This window comes from Onychomys torridus, chromosome 22 (assembly GCF_903995425.1).
Source record: "Onychomys torridus chromosome 22, mOncTor1.1, whole genome shotgun sequence".
In the NCBI taxonomy this organism is placed as follows: Eukaryota; Metazoa; Chordata; class Mammalia; order Rodentia; family Cricetidae; genus Onychomys; species Onychomys torridus.
In genome coordinates, this window is record NC_050464.1 from 1,047,717 (window position 1) to 1,071,331 (window position 23,615).

Here is a 23,615-nt window from a genome sequence, read left to right on the forward strand (position 1 = left end):
TCTGAGCTCAAGGCCAGCCTGGTCTATAGAGAGAATTCCAGGCTGGCCAGGGCTACATAGAGAAACTCTGTCTCAAAACAAAATACACTTAAAAAAGAAGAAGTGCTTTCTTCCCTGGGGAAGCTGAGGAGAGAGGTGTCTCACTAAGATGCAGTAGTTGGAACAGTGAGAAACAGTAATACATTTCACTTTCTGAAAGTAGTTTCATTATCACACACTCCTGACCCTCACCAGCCTATAACTATGTCCCTTGTTCTTGGTACAAGGAACCTTACAACCACTGCATCTACTCTAATATACTCTATATCTTTGAGTTCAGTTGCTCAGCTTGTTTACTACCAAACATTATAGGGTTCAATTCACTAATTGTTTCTAAGTTATCATTTTCATAAAAATGTGTATAATGTGCACCCCATCTCCATGCTCATATACATTGTGAATAATGAATACAAGTCACATAGCATAGTCTCCTTCACATAGTTACCTTCTATGTATAGGTGTATGATAGAGAGTACTAAATCTATTCTCTTAGCAAATCTCTGATGTAGTACAGTATTGTGTGAATGGGAATCTCTAGGAAAAGACTGTGTCTACAATGTTGATTAAAACTCATTGACTGTGGAGAGTTTGGAATGTTGCAGGTCCAGAACCTAATTAAATTTATCTCATGCTGTCTTTAGTTCACAAGAATGTATTCTTTGCCCACTTCTGTGGTGTGGGACCTAATATCCTAGTGAACAGATGGAAAAAAAAAAACATTGGAATGTATTAACAAAACTGTACCAACTAAAGGTCCAAGAATGGTATCAGATAGCACCTAAGGCCTGAAGCTGAGATCTCTCCCTGTCTGTAACCCATCTCTCTGTTAACAATGGTTTGGTTTTGTTTAGTTTTTGGTGGTTTTTATTTGTTTGTTTGTTTGTTTTGGTTGTGAGCCTAGCCTTTAATGGTTGAGCCATCTCTCCATCCCCATCAATGTATTTTTAAAAATGCCTTAATTTATGACTTTCTTTGTTCTGTAACTATAGATACTTCATGGAACTGCCTCCACATTGGAACATAGAATTTGGGGTAACCTAAATCTGTGTTTCTGGGCCATGATGACTCAAATTTGCCTCCCAAATAAACTGACTCTTGTTTGTTTTGAGGTGAGAGCTGTGTTTTTACATCCACAGTTGTTAACTGTAGTCCTCATACTGTGCTTGAGAGTTCTAGACTCATTCATCGCACTTAATTGCACCTTCATGCCTTTTGACCAATAACCCCACCCCCACCCACCCACCCCCAGCCCGCACTGGTGATTATGTATTTGAGTTCCTTAGATTTTATATATGAGATCACATAATAAATTTTTTTCTGTCTAGCTTATTATACTTAACATAATGTCCTTCAGGTTCATCCAGAACAAAAGCAAGGAAGCAAAATGGTCTGGATGTACAGCCAGGCTGGTCTCAAACTTGTGAGTCTCCTGCCTCAGCCTTTCAGGTTCTGAGATTACAAGATCTGTAGCACCACACCTGCTTTCTCTTTTTTGTTTAATGACTAAATGAAATTCCCAGATATGACCATTTCTTTACTTAACTGTCACCTGATACTTAGGTGGTTTCCATAGTTTGATTCTTGGATGAACATGGAGCACAGAATCTCTTAACTTCTGGATTTCACTTTCTTTGAGTCTGCATACAAATAGTGGGATTGGTAGGTCATCTGTATTTCTAACTTCTTTTAAAGATTTGCTTCTTTTTGTTTTTGTTTTCTCTGTGTAGCTTTGCACCTGTCCTGGAAGTCGCTTTGGAGACCAGGCTGGCCTCGAACTCACAGAGATCCGCCTGGCTCTGCCTCCCGAGTGCTGGGACTAAAGGCGTGCGCCACCACCGCCCAGCTATATATTTTTTAAATTATGTGTATATATCTGTGTATATGTATGTGAATGCTGGTTACAGTCCAAAGAGGGTGTCAGGTCCTGTGGAGCTAGAGTTGCAGGTGTTTGTGAGCCCCCCAGTGTGGGTGTTGGGAATTGAAGTTGACAAGAGCACTCTGCACTCTTAGCCACTGAGCTGACTCTCCTGCACTCCTGTTTTTAATTCCTGAGGAAGTCCTGTGTTGTTTTCCATAATCCCTATACTAATTTACATTCCCACCTACCAATACCAGATGAACAAAATAGTCACCAAGAGAATCCATGAATGAAATAATTAATTACAGCTCCTGCTGGAGAAGACAGATGAAAAACAGCCTTGAGGAAAAAGAGCTGAGAACTGCAAATTGAAAAGGTAGGAAAACAATTAGGAGTCACATGGCTAGCTCCCTCCTTCAATTAGGGAGCTAAGGGGGCAGCTCTCACTCTGGAATAAATGAAGAAACCTGGGTGAACCCGAACCAGATCTACAAGGAGGAAGAGACAGGTAGGGGGTGGGGAGCAGAACAGGAGCACAGACTCCGGCAGGAAACTACCCCAATGGAGCGCTTTGTCCAAGTTCCTTACAGCTTCCAGCAAGGCTATGGGAGCACACTGCCTTTGAGCCACCCTGGCCTCTGGAGTCACTGTAAACAGCAAGACTGGAGGCAAAACGTGGGTCCTCCTGTTTTCCTAGCCAGGCCAGGGCCTACAGTACCAGCAAATGCCTCTGAGTCCTGCATGTACCCTTACAAGAGGGCTCAGCTTCAGGCCATTCTCACCCAGATGAACCCCAACCTGAGTCTACGGCTATGCAAGGCCAACACTAAAGACGTGGCTGTACAGGTGAGCCTTCGGGTGGACAAGTCGGTGCAGTGCTCACTGGGGCCTCAGACCCTATACAGCAGCTCCCTCTGGGACAGAACCAGCCTCAGGAAGCCCGCAGAAGCTTACTGGAGGAGAGCCTTGATCCGGCTACCCAAGGATGAGGAACACAGAGAAAGCCAAGAGCTTACGGGATGTGCAGAGGCCAGTCCACATACATCAAAGCCAGACGGTGACAAGCAGGAGAGCCTCTTACAGCTGAAGGAAGTCGAGGAGGAAGATACCCCCAGCCCTCGGGACAGGAAAAGCAAGCTGGTATGTGGAAACACAGTCACAGGCCACCGGGGAAGCCCAGCTCCCAGCAGGGCTGTGGCTTCTCTCTACTTAAGCCCTTCCCAGCACCATATCCTCCCCCACTTCATTTCCAGAGCAGTAAGTGCTAACTGCCTCATTTCTACCTTATCTTTGGTGAGGAAGGTGGAGTTCGGGAAGCATGTACTTTATCTCCATGGTCTGGATGTTTTTCAAGTTTGGGTAAGATAAGGTGTGGATCCTCTCTTAGAAATCTTGTCACTTCTGCCCGTGATGATGGGGGACAGTGAGCTTCAAGCGTGCTGCGGAAGGTGAACCTGGATTTTTATGTTGGGAGATGTTGGTGGTGTGAGACATGGACTGAAAACGTTATCCTTGAGCAAGCCCAGAAGCTAAATGAACAGAGCTGCATACAGGGTAGCTGAGAGCGAGGCCCAGGAAGTCAGTTGTTTCATTTAGGCTATCAGTTAGGAAATGAGGATCTAGACCCCACCCCTCCCCACCCCACCCCATTAGTAATAGATTCCCATTTCTCTTTATTTTCAGTTTTTGGAACCAAAATACGGCTATTTTCACTGTAAAGATTGTAAGACCAGATGGGAGAGTGCTTACGTGTGGTGCATCTCTGGTACCAATAAAGTAAGCAAGTGGCGGGGAGGGGCACTGAGGCCTGGAAGGGGCAGGTGTTAGTGGGAGAACTGGGTTTCCCGTCTTTCGCCTTGGCATCCTTGTGACAAGCAGCAATGATGAATTTTATACTAACATTCCTACTTAGTGTGAATGCCAATGATTAAATAAGTAAATGTACTACCAGGAGAGGTAACACATAAGCCCGTAACTGCAGCACTTGGGAGGGGAAGGATCAGGTTCGAGACCAGCTTAGGCTACATAAACAGACCTTCACACACATCTCAAAAACAAACAAGCTGGGTGTGGTAGCACACCTTTAATCCCAGCACTTGGGAGACAGGCAGGCAGATCTGTGAGTTTGAGGCCAGCCTGGGCTACAGAGTGAGTTCCAGGACAGCCAGAACTACATAGTGAGACCCCCATCTCAAAACAAAAGACAAAAATCCTCTCCAGTGTCTAGTAAATAGTCTAAAAATCCTGTTTTCGATTGGACCTAGTCACACAGGTCTATAATGTGATTCTCTAGAGGACTGTGCCTTAAATACTGTTATAAACTTAATTTCCTGCTTACATATTTCTTGTCATGGGTAAATTTGGGTGTCCTCATATACTCTGGGGAGCTCCCCATTTCTTCTGCCCATCCCACTTAGCTATTCTTAGCATTGTTTATCAATGAAGTTCTTTGCATTTTTCACTTCCTGTATAAGTATAAATTATAAATTAAAAGTATAAGTTACTTTGAACTAACAGTGTCTTTTGGTCACTTTTTATTTATTTATTGACTTATTGATTGATTGATTGAGACCGAGTCTCATTATGTAGCCCTAGCTGGCCTGGAACCCACAGAGGTTTCTCCCTCCCAAGTGCTGGCATTAAGGGTGTGTGCCACTGTGCCAAGATAGTGTAAGGTTATTTTTAAGAGTTTCATCATCTCTGCAGATGTCAAATCTGGCATTTTCTGTCAAGACATTAAACTTCTTGCTAAAAACTGCTGATAATGTCTTTTAAATCCATTATCAGGCCATTTTTATATTGGTGTCTATTAACTACTTACAATGTAGACATTTTTTATTAGTCCTTTGCCAACCTAGCCATCTGCCTTTATTTTGTCTTCCTTGAGTTAGGGTCTCATGAAGCCCAGGTTGGTCTCAGACTTGCTGTATAACTAGTGAGGATGATCTTGAGCTTTTGTTCATTTTTTGACAGTGTCTCTATGTATAGCTGTCCTGGAATTTCCTATGTAGCCCAGGCTGGCCTCAAACTCTCAGACTCCTGCCCCACCTTGTGAGTGCTGGGACACTGTGCCCTGCTACTTTTCTTGAAGTGTAATTTTTGTTCTTGACTACCAGCTAGACTCAACAAAGCCTGAAAAGTGTATCCTCCACACCTGTGCCAGTGGCAGCAAGACAGCCAGCTCTTTACAGTGTGGGGCTTGGTCTATGCTCTGGGCAGCCACCCCTCAGCCCCTGGACAAGAGGAGAGCCAGCCTGAGGGCAGCAGGGTCTTTCACTCTGTTTTATTCAAATTGCTTGTTACCTTTTGAGGCAGGGCCTCAGATAGCACAGGTTGGTCTTGAACTTCTGATTCTCCTGTTTCAGCCTCCTGCTGCAGGGATTATGGGTGTGTGTCTTCACACCTGGTTAGAATCCCCCCCCCCCCAGACAGGGTTTCTCTGTATAGCTTTGCACCTTTCCTGGAACTTGCTTTGTAGCCCAGGCTGGTCTTGAACTCACAGAGATTAGCCTGGCTCTGCCTCCCAAGTGCTGGGATTAAAGGCATGCGCCACCACTGCCCGGCTGCTTAGAATTTAAAACCAAGTTAACTTCCCATCCCTTTCTTGCCAAAAGGAAAACTGTGGGCTGAATTCAGATCCTCCTAAAGTACTGGGGTACAAAGAGCAGGTTAGAGAACTCACTTCAAGAAGTACATTCTGGAGCTGGGTGTAGTGGTGCACGCCTTTAATCCCAGCACTTGGGAGGTAGAGCCAGGCTAATCTCTGTGAGTTCGAGGCCAGCCTGGGGTACAGAGTGAGTTCCAGGTAAAGTACCAAAGCTACACAGAGAAACCCTGTGTGGTGGCACAGGCCTCCTGCAACCCCAGCACTTGGGAAGTAGAGGCAGGCAGATCTCAAGTTAAAGGCCAGTCTGGGCCACGTTAGATTCTGTCTCACAAAACACGGGCAAGCCCCTCTTGCTGTACAGGGGCGGGGGGGGGGGGGCTCTATAATAAAACTCCTTTCTCAAACTTTCAAACTTGAAACAACAAATAAGTGTATTCCGATTGGAGTACAGTGTGGTGATAGGTTCGATGGTACCCATGGCTTGGAAGCAGTGCAGAAATGACCCAGAAGTGGGGCATTAGCCTATCTAACAGACCATACCCTGATGCCCAAATAAGACTAAAGCAGTGGTTCTCAACCTGTGGGTCGAGACCCTTTGGATGTCAAATGACTGCTTCGTGGGTTACCTAAGACCTCCAGAAAACACAAATATTTACATTACGAGTCATAACAGTAGTAAAAACTACAGTTATGACATAGCAATGAGAATATTTTTATGGCTGGGCGGTTGGTGGCACACGCCTTTAATCCCAGCACTTTGGAGGCTGAGGCAGGCGGATCTCTGTGAGTTCGAGGCCAGCCTGGTTTATAGAATAAGTTCCAGGTTAGGCTCCAAAGCTACACAGAGAAACCACGTCTCAAAAACAACAACAACAAAAATGTGTTGTTAGGGGTCACCACAACATGAACTGTAGCAAAGGGTTGCAGCATTAGGAAGACTGAGAACCACCGCTTTAAAGTAACAGAAAGGGACTGGAGAGGTGGCTCAGAGGTTAAGAGCACTGACTGCTCTTCCAAAGGTCCTGAGTTCAATTCCCAGCAACCACACGGTGGCTCACAACCATCTCTAATAAAATCTGGTGCCCTCTTCTGACCTGCAGTCATACATGCTCTATACATAATAAATAAATCTTAAAGTAACAGAAAGACCAGGCATGGCAGCATTTAGAGGCAGAGGAAAGTTCATCTCTGCAAGTTTGAAGCTAGCTCAGTCTACATAGCAATTTTGGGCCAGCCAGGGCTACATAGTGGAGACCCTTTCTCAATAAAAAAGGAAACTGAGACATTGCTAAGTAAGCCAGGGAGAAAATGTCCAGGAGACAGTGAGCGAAGCCGAGAAAGAGAAAGTAGACGATGCTGATAGGTAGCCATAAGGAACTAGATCCAAGTGGGAAATTAGACTTTTCAGGACAAAATGACTGGGACAAAAGGCGGAATTAGCCTGCATGCTGAACAAAACTAGTAACAGCTACTTCCTATGGAGTACCTACTGTGGCTCTTTGTGTGTTGCTGAATAGTCATAAGAACTATAGAAAAAGTAATGCTCTCTCAATTTTACAAGTGAGGAAAATGGAAAATAACTGATGGAACTCACAGAGCTTCAAACCTCAAAGTGTGGGGCTGGCGGATCGGCTCATTGGACCGGGTTTGAGTCCCAGCACCCACATGGTGACTCACAGCCATCTGTAGCTCCAGTCCCAAGGGATCCAATGCCCCCTTCTGGCCTCCTCTGGGCAATGCATGTACATGGTACATAGACATATACCGGGGGTGGGAGTGGGGTGGGGATGGGGGGGTATAGAGGTTACATACAAGATAAGCAAATACCAAAGTGAAGGAACACATTGTATCAAAAGAACTGGGGGCTAGGCTGCTGAGGTTGTACAGCAGTTAAGAGCCATCACTGCTGGTAGAGCTAACCCCAGGTGGCTTCCCAACACCCATATGGCCAATAACAACCACCTGTAACTCCAGTTCTACGGGAACTTGCGCCCTCTTTTGACCTCTGTGGGTACTGCACACACTCAGTGTACATACAAACACTCATACACAAAATTTTAAGCAAAAAATAAACAATAAGCAAATTGTATTTAAAAAAAACTCGCAGCAACTGGGAACCTAGGAAATGAATGCACATATCAGCTTGTATTAAAAAGCCAATTTCTCTTTAGGTTTATTTCAAACAACTCTGTTGCAAGTGCCAAAAGAAATTCAATCCTTACCGAGTAGAAGCAATCCAGTGTCAGGTAAGCTCTCAGAATGCTTTGATTGTCTGCCATGTTCCCATTTGTCTGCACGAAGCCTCCATCACAAAGCGTTTGGATCTTACAGACTGGTTCTTGGCATGGGGATACTAGAGCTTCTGTGTATGCCAAAGCTTAGAGTATTCTAGGAAAAGGAATAAAAGCATAAATTCCTTTTTTTTTTTTTTTTTTTTGAAAAAAGAGGAAGAAGAAGATCCACTATTGTAAGTTTCCTTGTGTCAGCCAGGTGTGAGCCGTTGTGGCTACACTCATGACACTGGGAGGCTAACACAGCAGATTCGAGAGTTCAAGGCTAGGCTGGGCTGCTTCTTCCTTTTTTGTTTTTTTGTTTTTTTGTTTTTTGTTGTTTTGTTTTGTTTTGTTTTGTTTTTTTTTTGAGACAGGGTTTCTCTGTGTAGCTTTGCACCTTTCCTAGAACTCACTCCGTAGCCCAGGCTGGCCTCGAACTCACAGAGATCTGCCTGCCTCTGCCTCCCAAGTGCTGGGGTTAAAGGCGTGCTCCACCACCTCCTGGCTAGTCTGGGCTGCTGCTTCTTCTTTTTCTCCTCCTCCTCCTCCTCCTCCTCCTCCTCCTCCTTCTTTTTTTTAGCTGAGGATTGAACCCAGGGCCTTGTGATTGCTAGGCAATTGCTCTACCACTGAGCTAAATCCCCAACCCCTAGTCTGGGCTTCTTGACGCTCTGTCTGAATAGCCAAATCAAAACCAGAAAGCTGTCTCTGTGTGTTTATGGAGAGTGTCTTTAGAACATCTAACTTTTGACGGTTAACCACGCAAATGCTGGGGTGTTTTGCATGTTTTTATTGTCATGGCTTAACCTTGGTGAAGGTGTTGTTCCTATTCTGCAAGCCTCATTGCTTAGTTCAAGTAAGGTTTGATAGGCTGCCAGAAGTCAGATTTATAGGTTAAATCTTGATTGAACTTGATGGTGTCTTCAATGTTTGGAAAGGCTCTGGGTTAGATGAGATTTTGACTTTTTTTTTTTTTTTTGAGTTTGGGTGTGGGATTGTGCAGAATCTGAAACTGTAGAAAGGAGAACTGTCTTAGTTCAACATGAATGATTATTGTAGTCAGGAAGTTTTTTGTGGGGTGGAGAGAAGGTTCAGTGGTTAAAAGCACTTGCTGCTTTTCCAGAGGACTGGAGTTTGGTTCCCAATACCCACATTGGGTCCTTAGAGCTGCCTGCAAATCCAGATCCTCTGCCCTCTTTTTGCCTCTATGGGCACCCACAGGCATATGTGTATATACGCACACACAGATTCACACACATACACATACATAAAATTAAGTAAATCTTTCTTTTTTTTTTTTCCGGAGCTGAGGACCAAACCCAGGGCCTTTGCTTGCTAGGCAAGCGCTCTACCACTGAGCTAAATCCCCAACCCTGTAAATCTTTCTTTTAAAGGTTACTGTGAGGGGAGAGCATACTGTGAGGGGAGAGAATCCAAGGCCTTGGTGCAAGCTGGGCAGGCACTCTGCCACTGAGCTAGACCCTCATCCCAAGAGCAGACTCCTTCACTTACAATGTCCTTTTTTGGTTGACTCCTGGGCCTGGAGGTGGGTAGATCATACCCATGGCAGCAGTGGTCATACAGTGTGTGTGTGTGTGTGTGTGTGTGTAGGGTTGTATGGGTGGGAGCAGGTTACCACATCAAAAGTTTTCAAATTTTGGAAAATGAAATGACCTGGTGACAGAGTGGTTACAAGAAATCCATGAAAACAAGGATCATCAACAATCTGTAATTGAAAATATTGAATCCCCCTCCCCTTTGGATCTTAGAGTAGGAAGATGGATAAAAGTTGCTGATATTGATGCGTGTGTGTTGGACCAGGACACATTGATTGAAGTGAACTTTTTCCTCTGCCATATGATAAGTTAAAATTACATGGAGGGGGCTGGAGAGATGGCTCAGAGGTTAAGAGCACTGGCTGTTCTTCCAAAGGTCCTGAGTTCAGTTCCCAGCAGCCATATGATGGTTCACAACCATCTGTAATGAAATCTGGTGCCCTCTTCTGGCCTGCAGGGATGCAGGTAGAACACTGTATGCATAATAAATAAATAAAACTAAAAAAAAAAAAAAAGGTGTGTGCCACCAATGCCTGGCTGTGAAGGGCATTTTAAAACATTAAACAAACAAACAAATAAATAAATAAACAAATACAATTACACGGAGAAGTAAAAGACTTCAGCTCACCTTTACTTGATGGCATAGAGGCTGGTAATGCTGCAAACCAGTTCAGAAGGTTTGGCCCTATGAGAAGACAATGGGCTTAACAAGTTGGGTATGAAGGGCAGGAGGTTGACCTGTGGTTACGAATGCTTACTGTTCTTGCAGAGGACCAAGGTCCAGTTCCTAGCAGTCATATTGAGCAGCTCACAACCATCCGAAACTCCAGTTCCCAGGGGTCTGATGCTTCTGGCCTCCACATGCTCCTGTGCACATGTGGTACATGTAAACTCACACAGGCACATGCACATACACGTAAAATAAACATATTTTAACAATTTAAATATTAGATGCATAACAATTCTTTTTTGGGGGGTGGGCGGGTGGATAGGGGCGGGGTCCCTCTATGTTGCCCTGGTTGTCCTGGAACTCACTATGTAGACCAAGCTGGCTTCCAACTCTTCAGAGATCCGTCTGGTGTGGCTTTTTCTTTCATAAAGAAGGGGGATAACTCAGTGAATGAATCTACCTGAGGTATTGGAACAGTGCCAGCCAAGCCTAACCCTGTCTAGAGATTAATTTGTAAGGGAGGACGCCCCTTCTCTAGAGAAGGGAGGATATGGCTGTTGTCTGGTGTTCAGTAAACTGAACTGAAACTCCTGTTTGGAAAATGCAAGTGCTAACTCTCCACCATCTTCGGGAGGTGAACCTTGTTCTGTGAGGCGGTGTGCATCGAAGGTTGACACTGGTGTGCATCGAAGGTTGACACTGACTAGGAAGGTGTGCCAGGACAGTGTGCCAGGCTCTATAAGATTGGCTCTTGACCGAAGGGTGAGGCTATCAGTGAGAACGTTACTTATCCAGGGAGAAAAGACTTTAGCTTCCTGGACCAGCAAGATGGGTCAGCAGGCAAAGGAGCTCCCTGTCAAGCCTGACCTGACTCCAAGAACCCACAGTGACAGAAGGGGAAGAACCTAGTTCCCTGACCTCCACACTCAAGTCATACCACACCCCACCCACCCACCCACTAAATGAATAATGTAAGACCCAATGACTAAATACACATGGATCTTATATATAACGTGTGCTCATCAGAGGTGACCTTAGCTTCTTCAGAAGGTCCTTTCTTACTAGTTGTAACAAGGGTTCGAACTGTGACCAGTCTTTGTCAGCACATCCCCTAGGGAGTAAACCAGTGTGATCCCTGGTTGAGACTACAGCTCTTCTATCTTTTGTTTTGTTTTGTTTTGTTTTTGTTTTTGTTTTTGTTTTTTCAAGACAGGGTTTCTCTGTAGCTTTTGGAGCCTGTCCTGGGCTAGCTCTGTAGACCAGGCTGGCCTCAAACTCACAGAGATCCACCTGCCTCTGCCTCCCGAGTGCTGGGATTACAGGCGTGCGCCACCACCACCTGGCCTGTCTTTTAATTAAATGATCCCTGCACACGGCCTGTCATCCCCACTGGTTACAGAAACAAAACTACACACAGACACTCTAAGAAACCCCCTTCACCATATCTGACTCTTGTCTGGGTTGGCATGGCGATGTTCTCTTGAATGGCTTCCGTGATCACTCCAGTGGCATTTGAAGGGAGGTGGACTAGGCTTCCTGCAGGACTCGGAGGAAGACACAGCTATGGGCTGAAGGGGGAAGAAAGGAATATTTTCATTTGGGGGGGCTACACTTAGAACACTGATTGATCATTTATTGTCCTAACTTTGCCTCCCAAAGACCTGCTCAAAATCCTGTTGTTCCTGTCCTCAGAAGAAAAGACACATTGATATCAGGAGGCCACATCGCCAGGAGCTTTGCGGTCGCTGCAAAGACAAGAGATTCTCCTGTAGCAATGTTTACATCCTGTGACAGCAGATGTGGTGTCTGGTTTACAGACTTGGCAGTGGTGTGGTCCTCTGCACAAGTTGGCTCTGACTGGACAAAGGAGAACGGTGTAAGCTTTTGTATTTGTGGTAGGTTGGAAACAGTTGTACAATGTGAATAGAATAAAATAAATGCATGTGATCTAGACCATGAGAAACACATTAATGGGTGATTCCTGGGTAGAAACAGCACTATCATACAGGAAATGGTAGGTATTAACAGGAAAAAGGAGGAGAAAAAGCCAGGTGTGGGTGGCTCACACCTTTAATCTCAGCCCTTGGGAGGCAGAGGCAGGTGGATTTCTGAATTCAAAGGCCAGTCTGTCTACATAGTGATACCCTGTCTCAAAAAAAGGAAGAAGGAGAGGAGGTAGAGGCAGGTGGATCTCTGAGTTCAAGACCATCCTGGTCTACAAGAGTGAGTTGCAGGACAGCTATGGCCACACACAGAAACCCCATTTCCAATACCAAACCAAACAACTAAGATTTTTGAAAGTGACCAACATATTTTTGGGACAGGGTTTCTGGCTGGCCCCAACCTCATAGTCTGCCTGCCTCTGCCAACGTAGTGCTGGGAATAAATATGTGAGCAACTTTGTTGAGCTCAGGATTGCAGTCAACAGGAACGCAGCAATAGGGACAAGGTCCTCACTTCCCACAGTACATAATTCTAGCAACACCCAGCATATACTAGACATTGTTGTACCTTACTGCAGCTCTTCGTTTGTTTGTTTTTTTGAGACAGGGTTTTCTCTGTGTAGCTTTGTACCTTTCCTAGAACTCGCTTGGTAGCCCAGGCTGGCCTCGAACTCACAGAGATCCTCCTGGCTCTGCCTTCCGAGTTCTGGGACTACAGGCGTGTGCCACCACCGCCCGGCTTTTATTTATTTATTTATTTGTTTATTTTTTAAGACAAGGCCTCCTTTTGCCCTGGGCGGCCTCTGACTCAATCTACTGCTGGGATTTGCCGTTTGACTTTCTCCCTCCTCCTCCTCCCTCTGTCTTGGAGACAGGGTATCACTGACATCTCCTAGGGGAAGAGCTGGAGGCAGAGAGGTCATGGAGCAGAGCTGGGGTTTGAAGTTGGGCTGACCAGGACTTACTCCCTGATTGTAATCCCTGTGTTTATGTTTTCTCTTGAATGAGGATGGCAGTACATGGTGCAGGAAACGTAGGACCAAGACAGAGAAACCCATTTGCGTGACTAGGAGGAGACAACATGAAAGAGGAGACCTCAAGATGAGGGGCACTGAGAGGGGGTGCCTTTGGTTCCAGGGAACAGCCATAGCAGCGGTCCTAAGGGGATGGTGTGCTCACCACACTCCAGGGCCTCCGTGGGGCACAGGGCTGATGAAGACCAAAGTGACAAGAGGCTAAGCAAGGATTTCAACAGGACGGTGACATGAGGTGTTTTACTTGAAAAGCTCTCTATTGTGAGGCAAAACTTGGGAGACTGGCTGGGAAGTGAGCAGACCCATGTGCGGAATGACACCTTGGACAAAATTGGTAGCTATGGCCAGGTGGTGGTGGTGCACACCTTTAATCCCAGCAGTCCGGAGGCAGAGGCAGGTGGATCTCTGAGTTCTAGGCCAGCCTGGTCTACAGAGTGAGTTCTAAGACAGCCAGGACTACACAGAGAAACCCTGTCTGTGGTGGGGGTGGGAGGAGTGGTAGCTATGGAGCTAGAGAAGGAGTCTATAAGTCCAGATAATGTTTGGAAATGTCCAAGGGTTGGCAGTGGGTGATGGAGGAAAAAGAAGGTGACCCTGAGATGCCTGCTTCGAGCTGTGGACTTAGACCAGTTGGCAAGGACATGGACCTCATTATCTAGCTTCCGTCCTGGCTTTAGTAGTTAAGGGATGTGTGATCATGGGTAAGTCAGTTGGTCTCTGTGTCTCAGTTTTTCTGTTGTTATGCCCAGATCTCGGGGACCCCCAAAAGGCCACCGTAGAGACCAAATCCTGCATGTAAAAGCAAAGAACCTTTATTTTCAAGTTCTGGGGCTTGATCTGTCTGTCCCACACAGCAGGTGAGAGCAGAGAGCCCTGAGCTCAGGTGGGGCGGGATTTTTACCATAGCAGAGGTTGGGGTAAGGGGATTTCCAGGGATATCTGTAAAACAAAAAAATAGGTGTGTGCTAGACTCAGAGACATCCGGCCACCTTATCTAATGGTTGCAATGTTTGGGATGTCAGGTACTTTCTCACCCCTGGGTGGATCCCTGGGTGGTATCAGCTTGAGGCTTTTCCTGGATCTGGGTGTTGCCTGCCAGTAAGCCTGTCCCAGAAGCCATTGTTTAGGCCCCTAAACTTGTCATGGCAGCTGTGTGGTCAAGTCGTTTTAGGGCCTCTCCACACCATCTATAAAATGAAGCTAATAGTTCCTGTCCCTTGGCGTGAGTGCAAAAGGAGCCAATGTAACACTTACTTTGTGTTGCTATAACAAAATAGCTGAACCTGCGTACTTTATCCAACACAGAGGTTTATTTAGCTCTCATATGTGGAAGCAGAAAGTTTAAGACCAGGGAGGGGCCTGGAGAGGTGGCTCGGAGGTTAAGAGCACTGACTGCTCTTCCAGAGGTCCTGAGTTCAATTCCCAGCAACCACATGGTGGCTCACAACCATCTGTAATGAGATCCAGTGCCCTCTTCTGGCCTGCAGGCATACATACATGCAGACAGAACACTATATACATCATCATCATCATCATCATCATCATCATAACAACCAGGGAGGTAAGCCTGCGTGGCTTCTCATGAAGGTGTTTCTGGCGATGCTACAACACCCTGAGTGGTGTTTGTAGGAGCCATGAAGGAGAATGGCAAACATTGCAAGGGGAAGAGACGATGTTGTGAGGCATTGCTTTAGTCACCGTAGTGAATACACTCCCTGAGGACCAACTCAGCCCTAAGGGATGGGCACTAATCTCCTCTGTGCGTGGTGCCCCTCTGACCAAATAATGCATCACTTGGCTCACTTAAAAAATTTTAACCCTGAGGGTCAGGGCCAGAAGGGGGTGGCACACGCCTTTAATCCCAGCACTCGGGAGGCAGAGCCAGGCGGATCTCTGTGAGTTCCAGGGCAGCCTGGTCTACAAAGCGAGTTCCAGGACAGGCACCAAAACTATACACGATACAGAGAAATCCTGTCTCGAAAAACAAAAAACCAAAACCAAAACAAACCAAAACAAACCAACAGACCATATGCATGCATTGCCTGCACAGGCCAGAAGAGGGCGTCAGGTCCCCTTGAACTGGAGTTAGAGATGGCTGTGAGCTCATAGATGTTGGTGTCTGGAACTGAACTCTGGTCCTCTGGAAGAGCAACTGATGTTCTTAACTGCTGAGATAATTTCTCTAGCTTCTTAAATGTTTTAGCCTTCAATTTTATCTTATGCATAGATGTTTTGCCTGCATGTATGTATATATATGCCATGTGAGTGCCTGGTGCCCGTAGAGGCCAGAGAGGGCATCCCCTGGGGCTGGAATTATGAATGGCTGTGAGCCACAGTGTGGGTGCTGGGGACCAAACTCAAGTCTGTTTAACCACTAAGTGTCTCTATAGCCCTATGTCTTATTTTGGTGAATCCTTTTAATGGGACAGAGTTGAGTTTCTGTCTTCAACATATTAAGTTTGAAGGATCTGAGATATCCACCCAAGCAGAAGCTGTCTGTGGGCTGATTTATGTGTCTCGGGGATAGAAATGAGAGAAATAGTATTTGGAGTTATGAGTTTGGATGGGATCACCTAAGAAAGCACGTCACAGGATTCTGGGATACACCAGTGTTTACTGCAAGAAGCCGGAAGTTTTAATGTCCCAGGAGTCATCTGGTGACCATGGATGAAGGTTCTGACTCAGGAGGCCTGGGGTCTGTGACACTGCAAATCTAGCCATGGGGACCCTCCAGCCTGTCACTAAGCAACAGCACAGAGACGGAAGAGGCACGGGGAAGGGGAGTGAAGAAAGCAGAGATGAGAGTGAGCCTTTCAGGAGTGATGTAGACAAAGGCAAGGTGGCCTGGGCAGTGTGGAGCCCACAGCAAGCCTGGGGAGCTCAATGGGTGGTGCAGGGAGACTGGGGCCAGAGGTGGAGTGGGGGTCGGGGCTGAGACACTCTCCAAAACTTGTGGTTTAGAGAAGAGAAACTTTTTTCTGGTGGCTTTACAGGGGCATTTTGGGGGCACGGAAGCACTACCCTCATTGAATCATTTATATGTGTGGTGTCTGTGTGTGGGAATTACAGGCGTGACCTGCCATTCCAAGCTTTGATTTTTCTCTTTGGGCAAGAAGAGATGATTGACAGTTACAGTCTTGGGCTTGGAGAGATGGCTCAGTGGTTAGACCTCATGTCGGTCTTATAGAGGACCTGAGTTCAAGTCCCAGTACTTGTGTCAGGTGGCTCACAACTGCCTGAAGTACAGCTCTAGGGGAACCAGACACCTCTGGTTTCTGCAGGTACATATAATCAGGGGCAACATTCCCACTCACAGGCACGCAAAGCATACAGAATAAAAATTAAAAAATAAGTCCCAGTGGTGGTGGTGCACGCCTTTAATCCCAGCACTCGGGAGGCAGAACAGGCAGATCTACGAGTTCGAAGCCAGGAGGCCAGCTTGGTCTACAGAACGAGTTCCAGGACAGTCTCCAAAGCTACACAGAGAAATTCTGTCTTGAAAAAAAATTTTAGGCCAGGTGATGGTGGCGCACACCTTTCATCCCAGCACTTGGGAGGCAGAGGCAGGAGGATCTCTGTGAGTTCGAGGTCAGCCTGGTCTACAGAGTGTGTTCCAGGACAGTCTCCAAAGCTACACAGAGAAACCCTGTCTCGAAAAAACAAAAACAAAATTAAAAAAAAAGTCAGGGGGGGCGGGAGGGGGGCTGGGGACAGGGACTGGAGAGATGGCTCCGCAGGTCAGAGCCCTTGCTGCTCTTCCAGAGGTCCAGAGTTTTATTACTAGCATCCATATGGTGCTCACAACCAAACTGTAACTCCATGCCCTCTTCTGGCTTCCACAGGCAACTGCATGTACATGGTACACATACATACAAACATACATATTCAGGCACACACACATGTAAAATAGTAAGTCTATATCTATAAAGAAAAGTCATGTTCTTGTTTTGGTGCCTACTTCCAAGAAGATTGTACTTCTTGGGGTTGGAGATTTAGCTCAGTGGTAGAGCGCTTGCCTAGCAAGTGCAAGGCCCTGGGTTCGATCCTCAGCTCCACATACAAAAAAAAAAAAAAAAGATTGTACTTCTGTCTGGATTCAGGGACCATGCCCTGCACATCTGCAGTGTGGTCATTGATGTCAATCACAGAACACAAGTGCACAGTATACCTCACAGCCATGTGCAAAAAACTACAGGTATGTGTCAAAGGCAAATATTTTAATTAACTAGAAATAAAATCCATGATCAACATGTATTGTCTTTTTTTTAGTCTAAAGGCAATTCTGAACAGAATTATCAATCAAGATTACATCACAAAAACTTTAAATGTATTTACACAGTGAATAAGTTAGTAAACTCTGAATATGCTCTGGATGCGCAACAGATTCACATGCCCACATCGAACACTCGACAGCGTTGGGTTTAAGGAAGAAACTTTAAGAATGGCCCTTTACACATATATTACAAATAAAATATGACATTATTCTTAAAGTAGCAACTCATATCTTCCCTTTAGGACTCTACTTCTGGCTATGCAAATGGCTACTAAAAGATGCATGCATGATGGATGAAAGGACTTGGGATTCATGTGAATAATTTGTTTTTCTACAAAAGGGCAAAGTGAATTCAAACAAACACTCATTCTTCTGTAGTATAAATAACGCTCGTGAAAGCAACCTTCTTGTAAAAAGCAGCCTAGATCCTTTAAAAGAATCCATCTGGATCATTCCTGGTGCGGAGAGATCCAGGGTTTTCAGAAACAGTAGCCTAGCAACGTAAGAAAGGTACTCCAGAATAGCAGCCTCGTTTAGATACAGTGTACATTAAATTGTAGTCCATTTACAATTCCTTTTTCAAGCACACAGGCTGTCAGCTTTTGACCGTCTTTCAGGTTTTCAGTGGCCAGCTTCATTCTGCCTGCCCCACTTTCCAACCCACTAAAAAAATAACAAACAAAAATCCCACAAAAGAAAAAGGAAGGGGGAAACTAGGAGAAAGGGAACGAATGTACAAGTCTTAGAATATAAATTTTTTTTTCATGTGAAGAAAAACATTGCACTTTTGCCAATCTAAAACTCTTTCCAGAAAGGACAGTATCGTTCAGCGTGGTCAGCTTTGGTAATGCAACAGAAGTCATTTCTTCAGTAGTGGGTTGCATCTGCCTAGTGAAGGACAGCCACAGAGCATGATGGGTCAAGTCTGTCTCAGAAGGTCCTAGGCTGCCTCTGTGTGGACAGTATTGCTACACATTGGAAGCTGGGTAATCTTCTTTAGAAAGAGTCCCACAGGTAACAAGAGGGAGAACACTCTGTCCAAGCCTTGCGAAGGCTGAGAAGACACTGAATGACGTCGCCCCAGCATGGCAGCATGGGCTTGGGAACCATGGGGGCCGGGAGGCTCTTGTCAGAGGCTAGTGCCAGAAACACTGGAGTCTGGGAGAAAGGCAGTGAGGACCCGGTAGCTCTGGGCTCTGCGGATCATGTCCCGGATCTCCATGTTCAGTTCCATCAGCTTGGTGCAGATTTCAGCCAGGCTCTGGTTAGAACCCACCAAGGCGTAGGTACCCGTTTGTCCCAGAGTCTGGTGACGGAAGTAAATATTCAGTAGTGTCTGGACTTCGTCGTCAGAACTGCTTCCAAAGATGTCATTGGGCCACAGGCTTCTGTGGGGGAGAAAGAACAGAGGAGATTAGAGGCATCCAGTTGGGAAGTATGAGTCTTGGTTAGTATAAAAATATACTTAAGTCGGGCAGTGGTGGCGCAGCACTCAGAAGGCAGAGGCAGGTGGATCTCTGTGAGTTTGAGGCCAGCCTGGTCTACAAAGCGAGTTCCAGGACAGCCTCCAAAGCTACAGAGGAACCCTGTCTCAAAAAACCAAAATACATATACATATATACTTAAACCTTTTACTGAGATGTCATCACAGCATTTGATAGGTTCATCCAAAGCATATAACTCCTTGGGTTCTAGTTTACTTAGAGTTGTCCAAATATTGCTACAATCAGTTTTAGAATGTTGGTTATTATTGATAAAAATACCAGAATGGAATATGATGCTCTTTTAAAACTTGTTCCATATGTACACATGCTTGTATGAACTTATGTGCACCACATGTGTGCAGTGCTCACAGAGACCAGAAGAGGGCATCAGATCCCCTGGAACTGGAGTTACAGGTGGTTGTGAACTGCCATGTGGGTGCTGGGAACTGAACCTGGATCCTCTGGAAGAGCAGCCAGTGCTCTAACCACTGAGCTCTGAATCTGATACCCTTATTTGCTGTAGCCATTTTGTTCTGATGTGTATGAGGACTATTTACAACAACCCCCAAATGTACATTCCGTTTAGTTTGAAATTATGTGGGGGTACACTGTGAATTGCTTCAACTTTCACAACCAAAGCCAACACGTGTAACATGCCAGGCCTGGGCTTGTGGGTAAGCCTTCGGTGCTGTAGACACACCTAAGAGGAGACAGGAAAGATGTCTAGACATTCCAACCTTGGCAAGCGTGTGCCTAGGCAGCACAGGGTCAGCACTAGGCCTCTGTTTCCCATCACCATCCCTGGAGGAAGAACAGAGCCACCTGCACTCCTTGATCTGTCGCAGGGCCTTGCCAAGTTCATTGTTCTTTAGACACTCCAGCATGGACTGGATGGCTGCCTCAGTGGACGTGAAGGTCGGCTCTGACCATGCTCCCTCGATGTAAAGCGGGTCCGTGGCGATGGCTGCCGTAGCCTCTTTTAGGTTCCTCTTTAGGTCACTCAGTTCTCTGGACATGTTCAGCAGCTGTTTAAAACAAATGCCACATATTTAAGTACAGGCTGGCGTGACCTTTTCAAAAAAATCTGGTCATGAGGGTCTGGTTAAGCAGAAGTTTAATATCTGTATAAATAAAGGGAGCTGGGTATGGTGGTACTTGCCTGTAATCCTGGGACTTGGAAGTATGAGGCAGGAGGCTCACCAGGAGTTTAGGCCAGCCTGGGCTCCCCAGTGAGACCTTGCCTCAAAACAGACAAAACTGAACAACACAACTCCCACCCACTGACCCACATGGCATCTATCAAGGATTGGGTTGTCAGAAGCATTGAATCACTCTGCCTCAGTAGCTGGGATGCTCTCCTCAGAAGAGACACATCATTTAAAATGTTTCCCATTTGGGTTGGGGGTGTAGCTCAGTGTTAGGGCTTGCCTTGTATGGACATGGCCCTGGGTTCGATCTCAGTCCTTCCAGCTCCTGTTTAACTAGAAAGGACATCATAAAGAGGTAGGGTGCACAGGGAAGGGGCTAGAGTAGGGTAGATCCCACTCCAAACACCAGTGTGTCAGCCCGACATCGTGCATAGTACTGGTTTGGTGTGTTTTGTTTATTTGTTTGTTTGTTTTTTTGTGACAAGGGTCTTAACTGTGTAGACCTGGATATCCCAGAACTCACTCTGTAGATCAGGGTGCCCCCTTGAATTCAGAGATCCACCTGACTCTGCCTACTGAGTGAAGGGATTAAAGGTGTGTTTGGCCATGACCATCTGTTCTTTGTAAACATACCTCTGAGAAAAGTTAAATGAATAAGCAGCATCCAGTAAAAGATTAGAAACTAGCCGGCGGTGGTGGTGCATGCCTTTAATCCCAGCACTCCAGAGGCAGAGGCAGGGAGATCTCTGTGAGTTCGAGGCCAGCCTGGTCTCCAAAGTGAGTTCCAGGAAAGGCGCAAAGCTACACAGAGAAACCCTGTCTTGAAAAAAACAAACAAACAAAAACAAACAAACAAAAAGATTAGAAACTAGAAAATCAGGTGTGGTGGATCTTTAATCCTAGCATGTGGATCTCTGTGAGTTGGCCAGTGTGGGCTACATAGTTTTAAGTATCAGGTCAGTCAGGGATGCATAGCGTAGACCTTGTCTCAAAACAAACTTGGGGTGGGGTAGTAGTGGTACACGCCTTTAATCCCAGCACTCGGGTGGCAGAGCCAGGCGGATCTCTGTGAGTTTGAGGCCAGCCTGGTCTACAGAGCAAGGTCCAGGACAGGCACCAAAACTACACAGAGAAACCCTGTCTGGAAAAAAAAAAGAAAGAAAGAAAGAAAGAAAGAAAACAAACAAAAACTAAACATAGAGTAACAATAATAATAGGTCTAAACAAAAGTTCTTCATTTCCATTTGATATTTTTAGACAGAAGTTAACTGTGGGTAACTGTGTGTAATGTCTGTCCCACTGAACTCATACAGAAGCATAATTCTTAGTCTTTTTATTGTTTTACATGTATTTGTGTGTGTATGTGTTTGAATGTGTGTATGCCACAGTGCATACATATGTAGAAGTTAGGGGATAGCTTTTCGGAGCTGGCTCTTTTCCTTCCATCATGGACCTGGGGACTGAATTTAGGTTTTCGGGCTTGGTGGCAAGCACCTTTATCTGCTGCCAAAATCCCTACCTCTTTTAATTTTTTTTTTTTTTCAAGATAAGGAAGGACTCTCCTGAGTGTCCTGGAACTCATTATGTAGACTAGGCTGGCCTCAAACTCAGAGATTCTCCTGCCTCTGCCTGGGGGTAAAAGGTGTACACCAGTACAGCCTAATCTCTAGGCTTATGTTAATGGTATTAAGAGGGTGGATGTGCTTGTTTCTAGAGCCTTTGGAAAATAAGATTAAACTTTAGGGTAGGGTGGGGCCTATGGAACCCTGGTGACTTTATAAGGTCAGGGCAGCTAGAAACAGACACAGAGTTACCCGTGGGCTCCATGCTGTGAGGAAGCCAGTACCTTCAACATATCTTTTGGACTTCCAAAAAACAACCGAGAGCTAAGTAGACCTTTTTTTCTTTATAGAAGATGTGGCCCTTTCTGTTACTGTACCTGACCTTGTGGAGGACCTTTTGGGACTGGTTAAAAGGGAGAGGATGGGAGTGTTTGGAGCAGCAGGCTACTGTCAGCACTGCAGACAGTCTGGGTGAGGGCTCAGAGAACCAGAACGCTGCTGGGAATGTGGACCTCGAAGGCCAGGCAAACGCGGTTTCTGATGGTGATGAGGATTCTCTTGGGAACTGGAGTAAAGGCCACCCTTGTTACCTTGTGGCCAAGAGTCTGGCTTCCTTGTGTCCCTGTCCAGAGGCATCCTGGAAGGCCGAACTTCCCAGTGACCAACTGGTGTGTCTGGCAACGGAGCTCTCAAAACAGAAAAGCATCCAGGCTGCAGCATGGCTCCTCCTGATGGCTTATAGTCAAATGAGAGAGCACAGGGATGCTTTGAAGACAGAGCTTCTTAAAAGGGAAACAGAGCAGCCTAGGCAGAGGAAGAACCACCAGGGTCTAAAGAGGAAAGGCTGGCCGAAACAGCCCCTGGTCAAGAAGATTACAGTGGACAGACGGATGTTGCTGGTGCTGAATCCTGGCAATAAAAGGGATGGCTGGAGGGGATTCCAGAAAGAAGCCCCAATGCAGACTGGGGGATCTGGCTTGCTGGCAAAGAGATCCTCGGCCTCAGTCATGATTCCCAAGGCCCCGGATGCAGCACCTGTAAACCTCAGACCATGGCAGCGTTCCTGTACGGGAGATTTTGCAGGCCGGAAGAACTTAGTTATGAAGTCTCAGCAGCCCTCACCACAGCTGAAGAGGAAACCGTGGGAGGCCAGGAAGGCTGCCTTCAGGTGGGAGCCTCTGAGGAAACGATCTGATGAGGTGATATCTCATGGAGCTGTGGAAGTGAAGCCATACTGGAGATGCTGGGAGAAAAGCAGTGATACCAGCGTCCTCCAACACCAGCCACAGAAAGCTGCAAGCAGTGTGACACACAGGCCTCTGAAAGCCGAGGACATCAGCTTGCAACCTTCAGTAGCAACGGTGAGGGTGGAGCCCACCAGAGCATGGAGACTCCCTTCTAGATGCCAGGAAACACCTGGATCTAGCCCAGAGGTAGAGTCACTACAGAGAGCCCACACAGAGGCAAGGCCTAGCAGAAACATCCAGACAGAGCTGAGGCCCAGAGCCCCTCCAGGGCAATGCCTACGGAGAGTTACAGGGGTAGAGCTGCCGTCAAAACACCCGGAGCTACAGAGCTCCCAACATGGAAAGGCCAGCCTAGGAGAGCTTCAGGGAAAGGAGACTCCAGCCCGTGAGGACTGAGGCAAAGGCTGAGGCCAGCAAAGCCCCGAAGCAGAGAAGGTGGCTTGGAGGTTTGGGATTAGACATTTGACCCACTGGCTTGGCTTTGGCCTCGCCTGTCCCTTCCTTTAAGGTTAGGAAGGTTTGTTTGTGCTGTGTTGGCTCCACACCTGGACTTGTTTTGTGCTCCAGGCTCTCGGCCTCAAGAGGTTGACAGTTATCTCGGATGAGCCTTGTGAACCAATGCTGCTATGAGTTAAGACAATTTGGGACAATTGGATGGATTTTTTGTGTGTGAGAAGTCAGAGCCAGGAGTGGAATGCTGTGGTTTGTTCCCTGAACTCAAGAAAGCCATTCTTGCTCTAAATCTTGCACTAACAGCAGTAAGAGGGTAGAAACTTTATCAGACTGTGGTGTCTAGAAGTGGACTTTGGGGAGGGATTAAAATCATCAGAGTGGAGCCCTAAGGACGGAGTCCCATGACATTGTTGGGGAGGGAGAAGAGCATGTGCAGAGAGACAAGGCTTCCCATTAAGGTGGGACACT

General features: G+C 46.3%; 2 protein-coding genes across 7 annotated transcripts in view; one reads left to right on the top strand and one right to left on the bottom strand.

The window, feature by feature from the left end:
• The first annotated feature begins 2,153 nt into the window (after window positions 1-2,153).
• Window positions 2,154-11,794, top strand: Zar1l (zygote arrest 1 like). The gene is made up of 4 exons (XM_036172295.1): window positions 2,154-3,037; window positions 3,581-3,673; window positions 7,676-7,750; window positions 11,663-11,794. The coding sequence occupies exons 1-4, from the start codon at window positions 2,459-2,461 to the stop codon at window positions 11,792-11,794; spliced, it is 879 nt and encodes a 292-aa protein (XP_036028188.1). The 5' UTR covers window positions 2,154-2,458.
• Window positions 11,795-17,178: 5,384 nt separating this feature from the next.
• Fry (FRY microtubule binding protein) overlaps window positions 17,179-23,615 on the bottom strand; it is a 392,261-nt gene continuing 385,824 nt past the window's right edge. For all 6 annotated transcript variants that reach the window (XM_036171967.1, XM_036171966.1, XM_036171964.1 and 3 more), the window contains 2 exons: window positions 19,560-19,762; window positions 17,179-18,641 (listed from right to left, as the gene is read on the bottom strand). In XM_036171967.1, coding sequence (XP_036027860.1) covers window positions 18,383-18,641; window positions 19,560-19,762 — 462 coding nt within the window. In that variant the 3' untranslated portion in view covers window positions 17,179-18,382. The remainder of the gene's footprint in view (window positions 18,642-19,559; window positions 19,763-23,615) is intronic.

Coding starts and splice junctions, on each gene's coding strand:
- Zar1l (XM_036172295.1), top strand. CDS start 2,459: ATGGAGCGCTTTGTCCAAGTTCCTTACAGCTTCCAGCAAGGCTATGGG. Junction 3,038..3,580: donor GGGACAGGAAAAGCAAGCTG/GTATGTGGAAAC, acceptor CTTTATTTTCAG/TTTTTGGAACCAAAATACGG. Junction 7,751..11,662: donor TAGAAGCAATCCAGTGTCAG/GTAAGCTCTCAG, acceptor TGCCTCCCAAAG/ACCTGCTCAAAATCCTGTTG.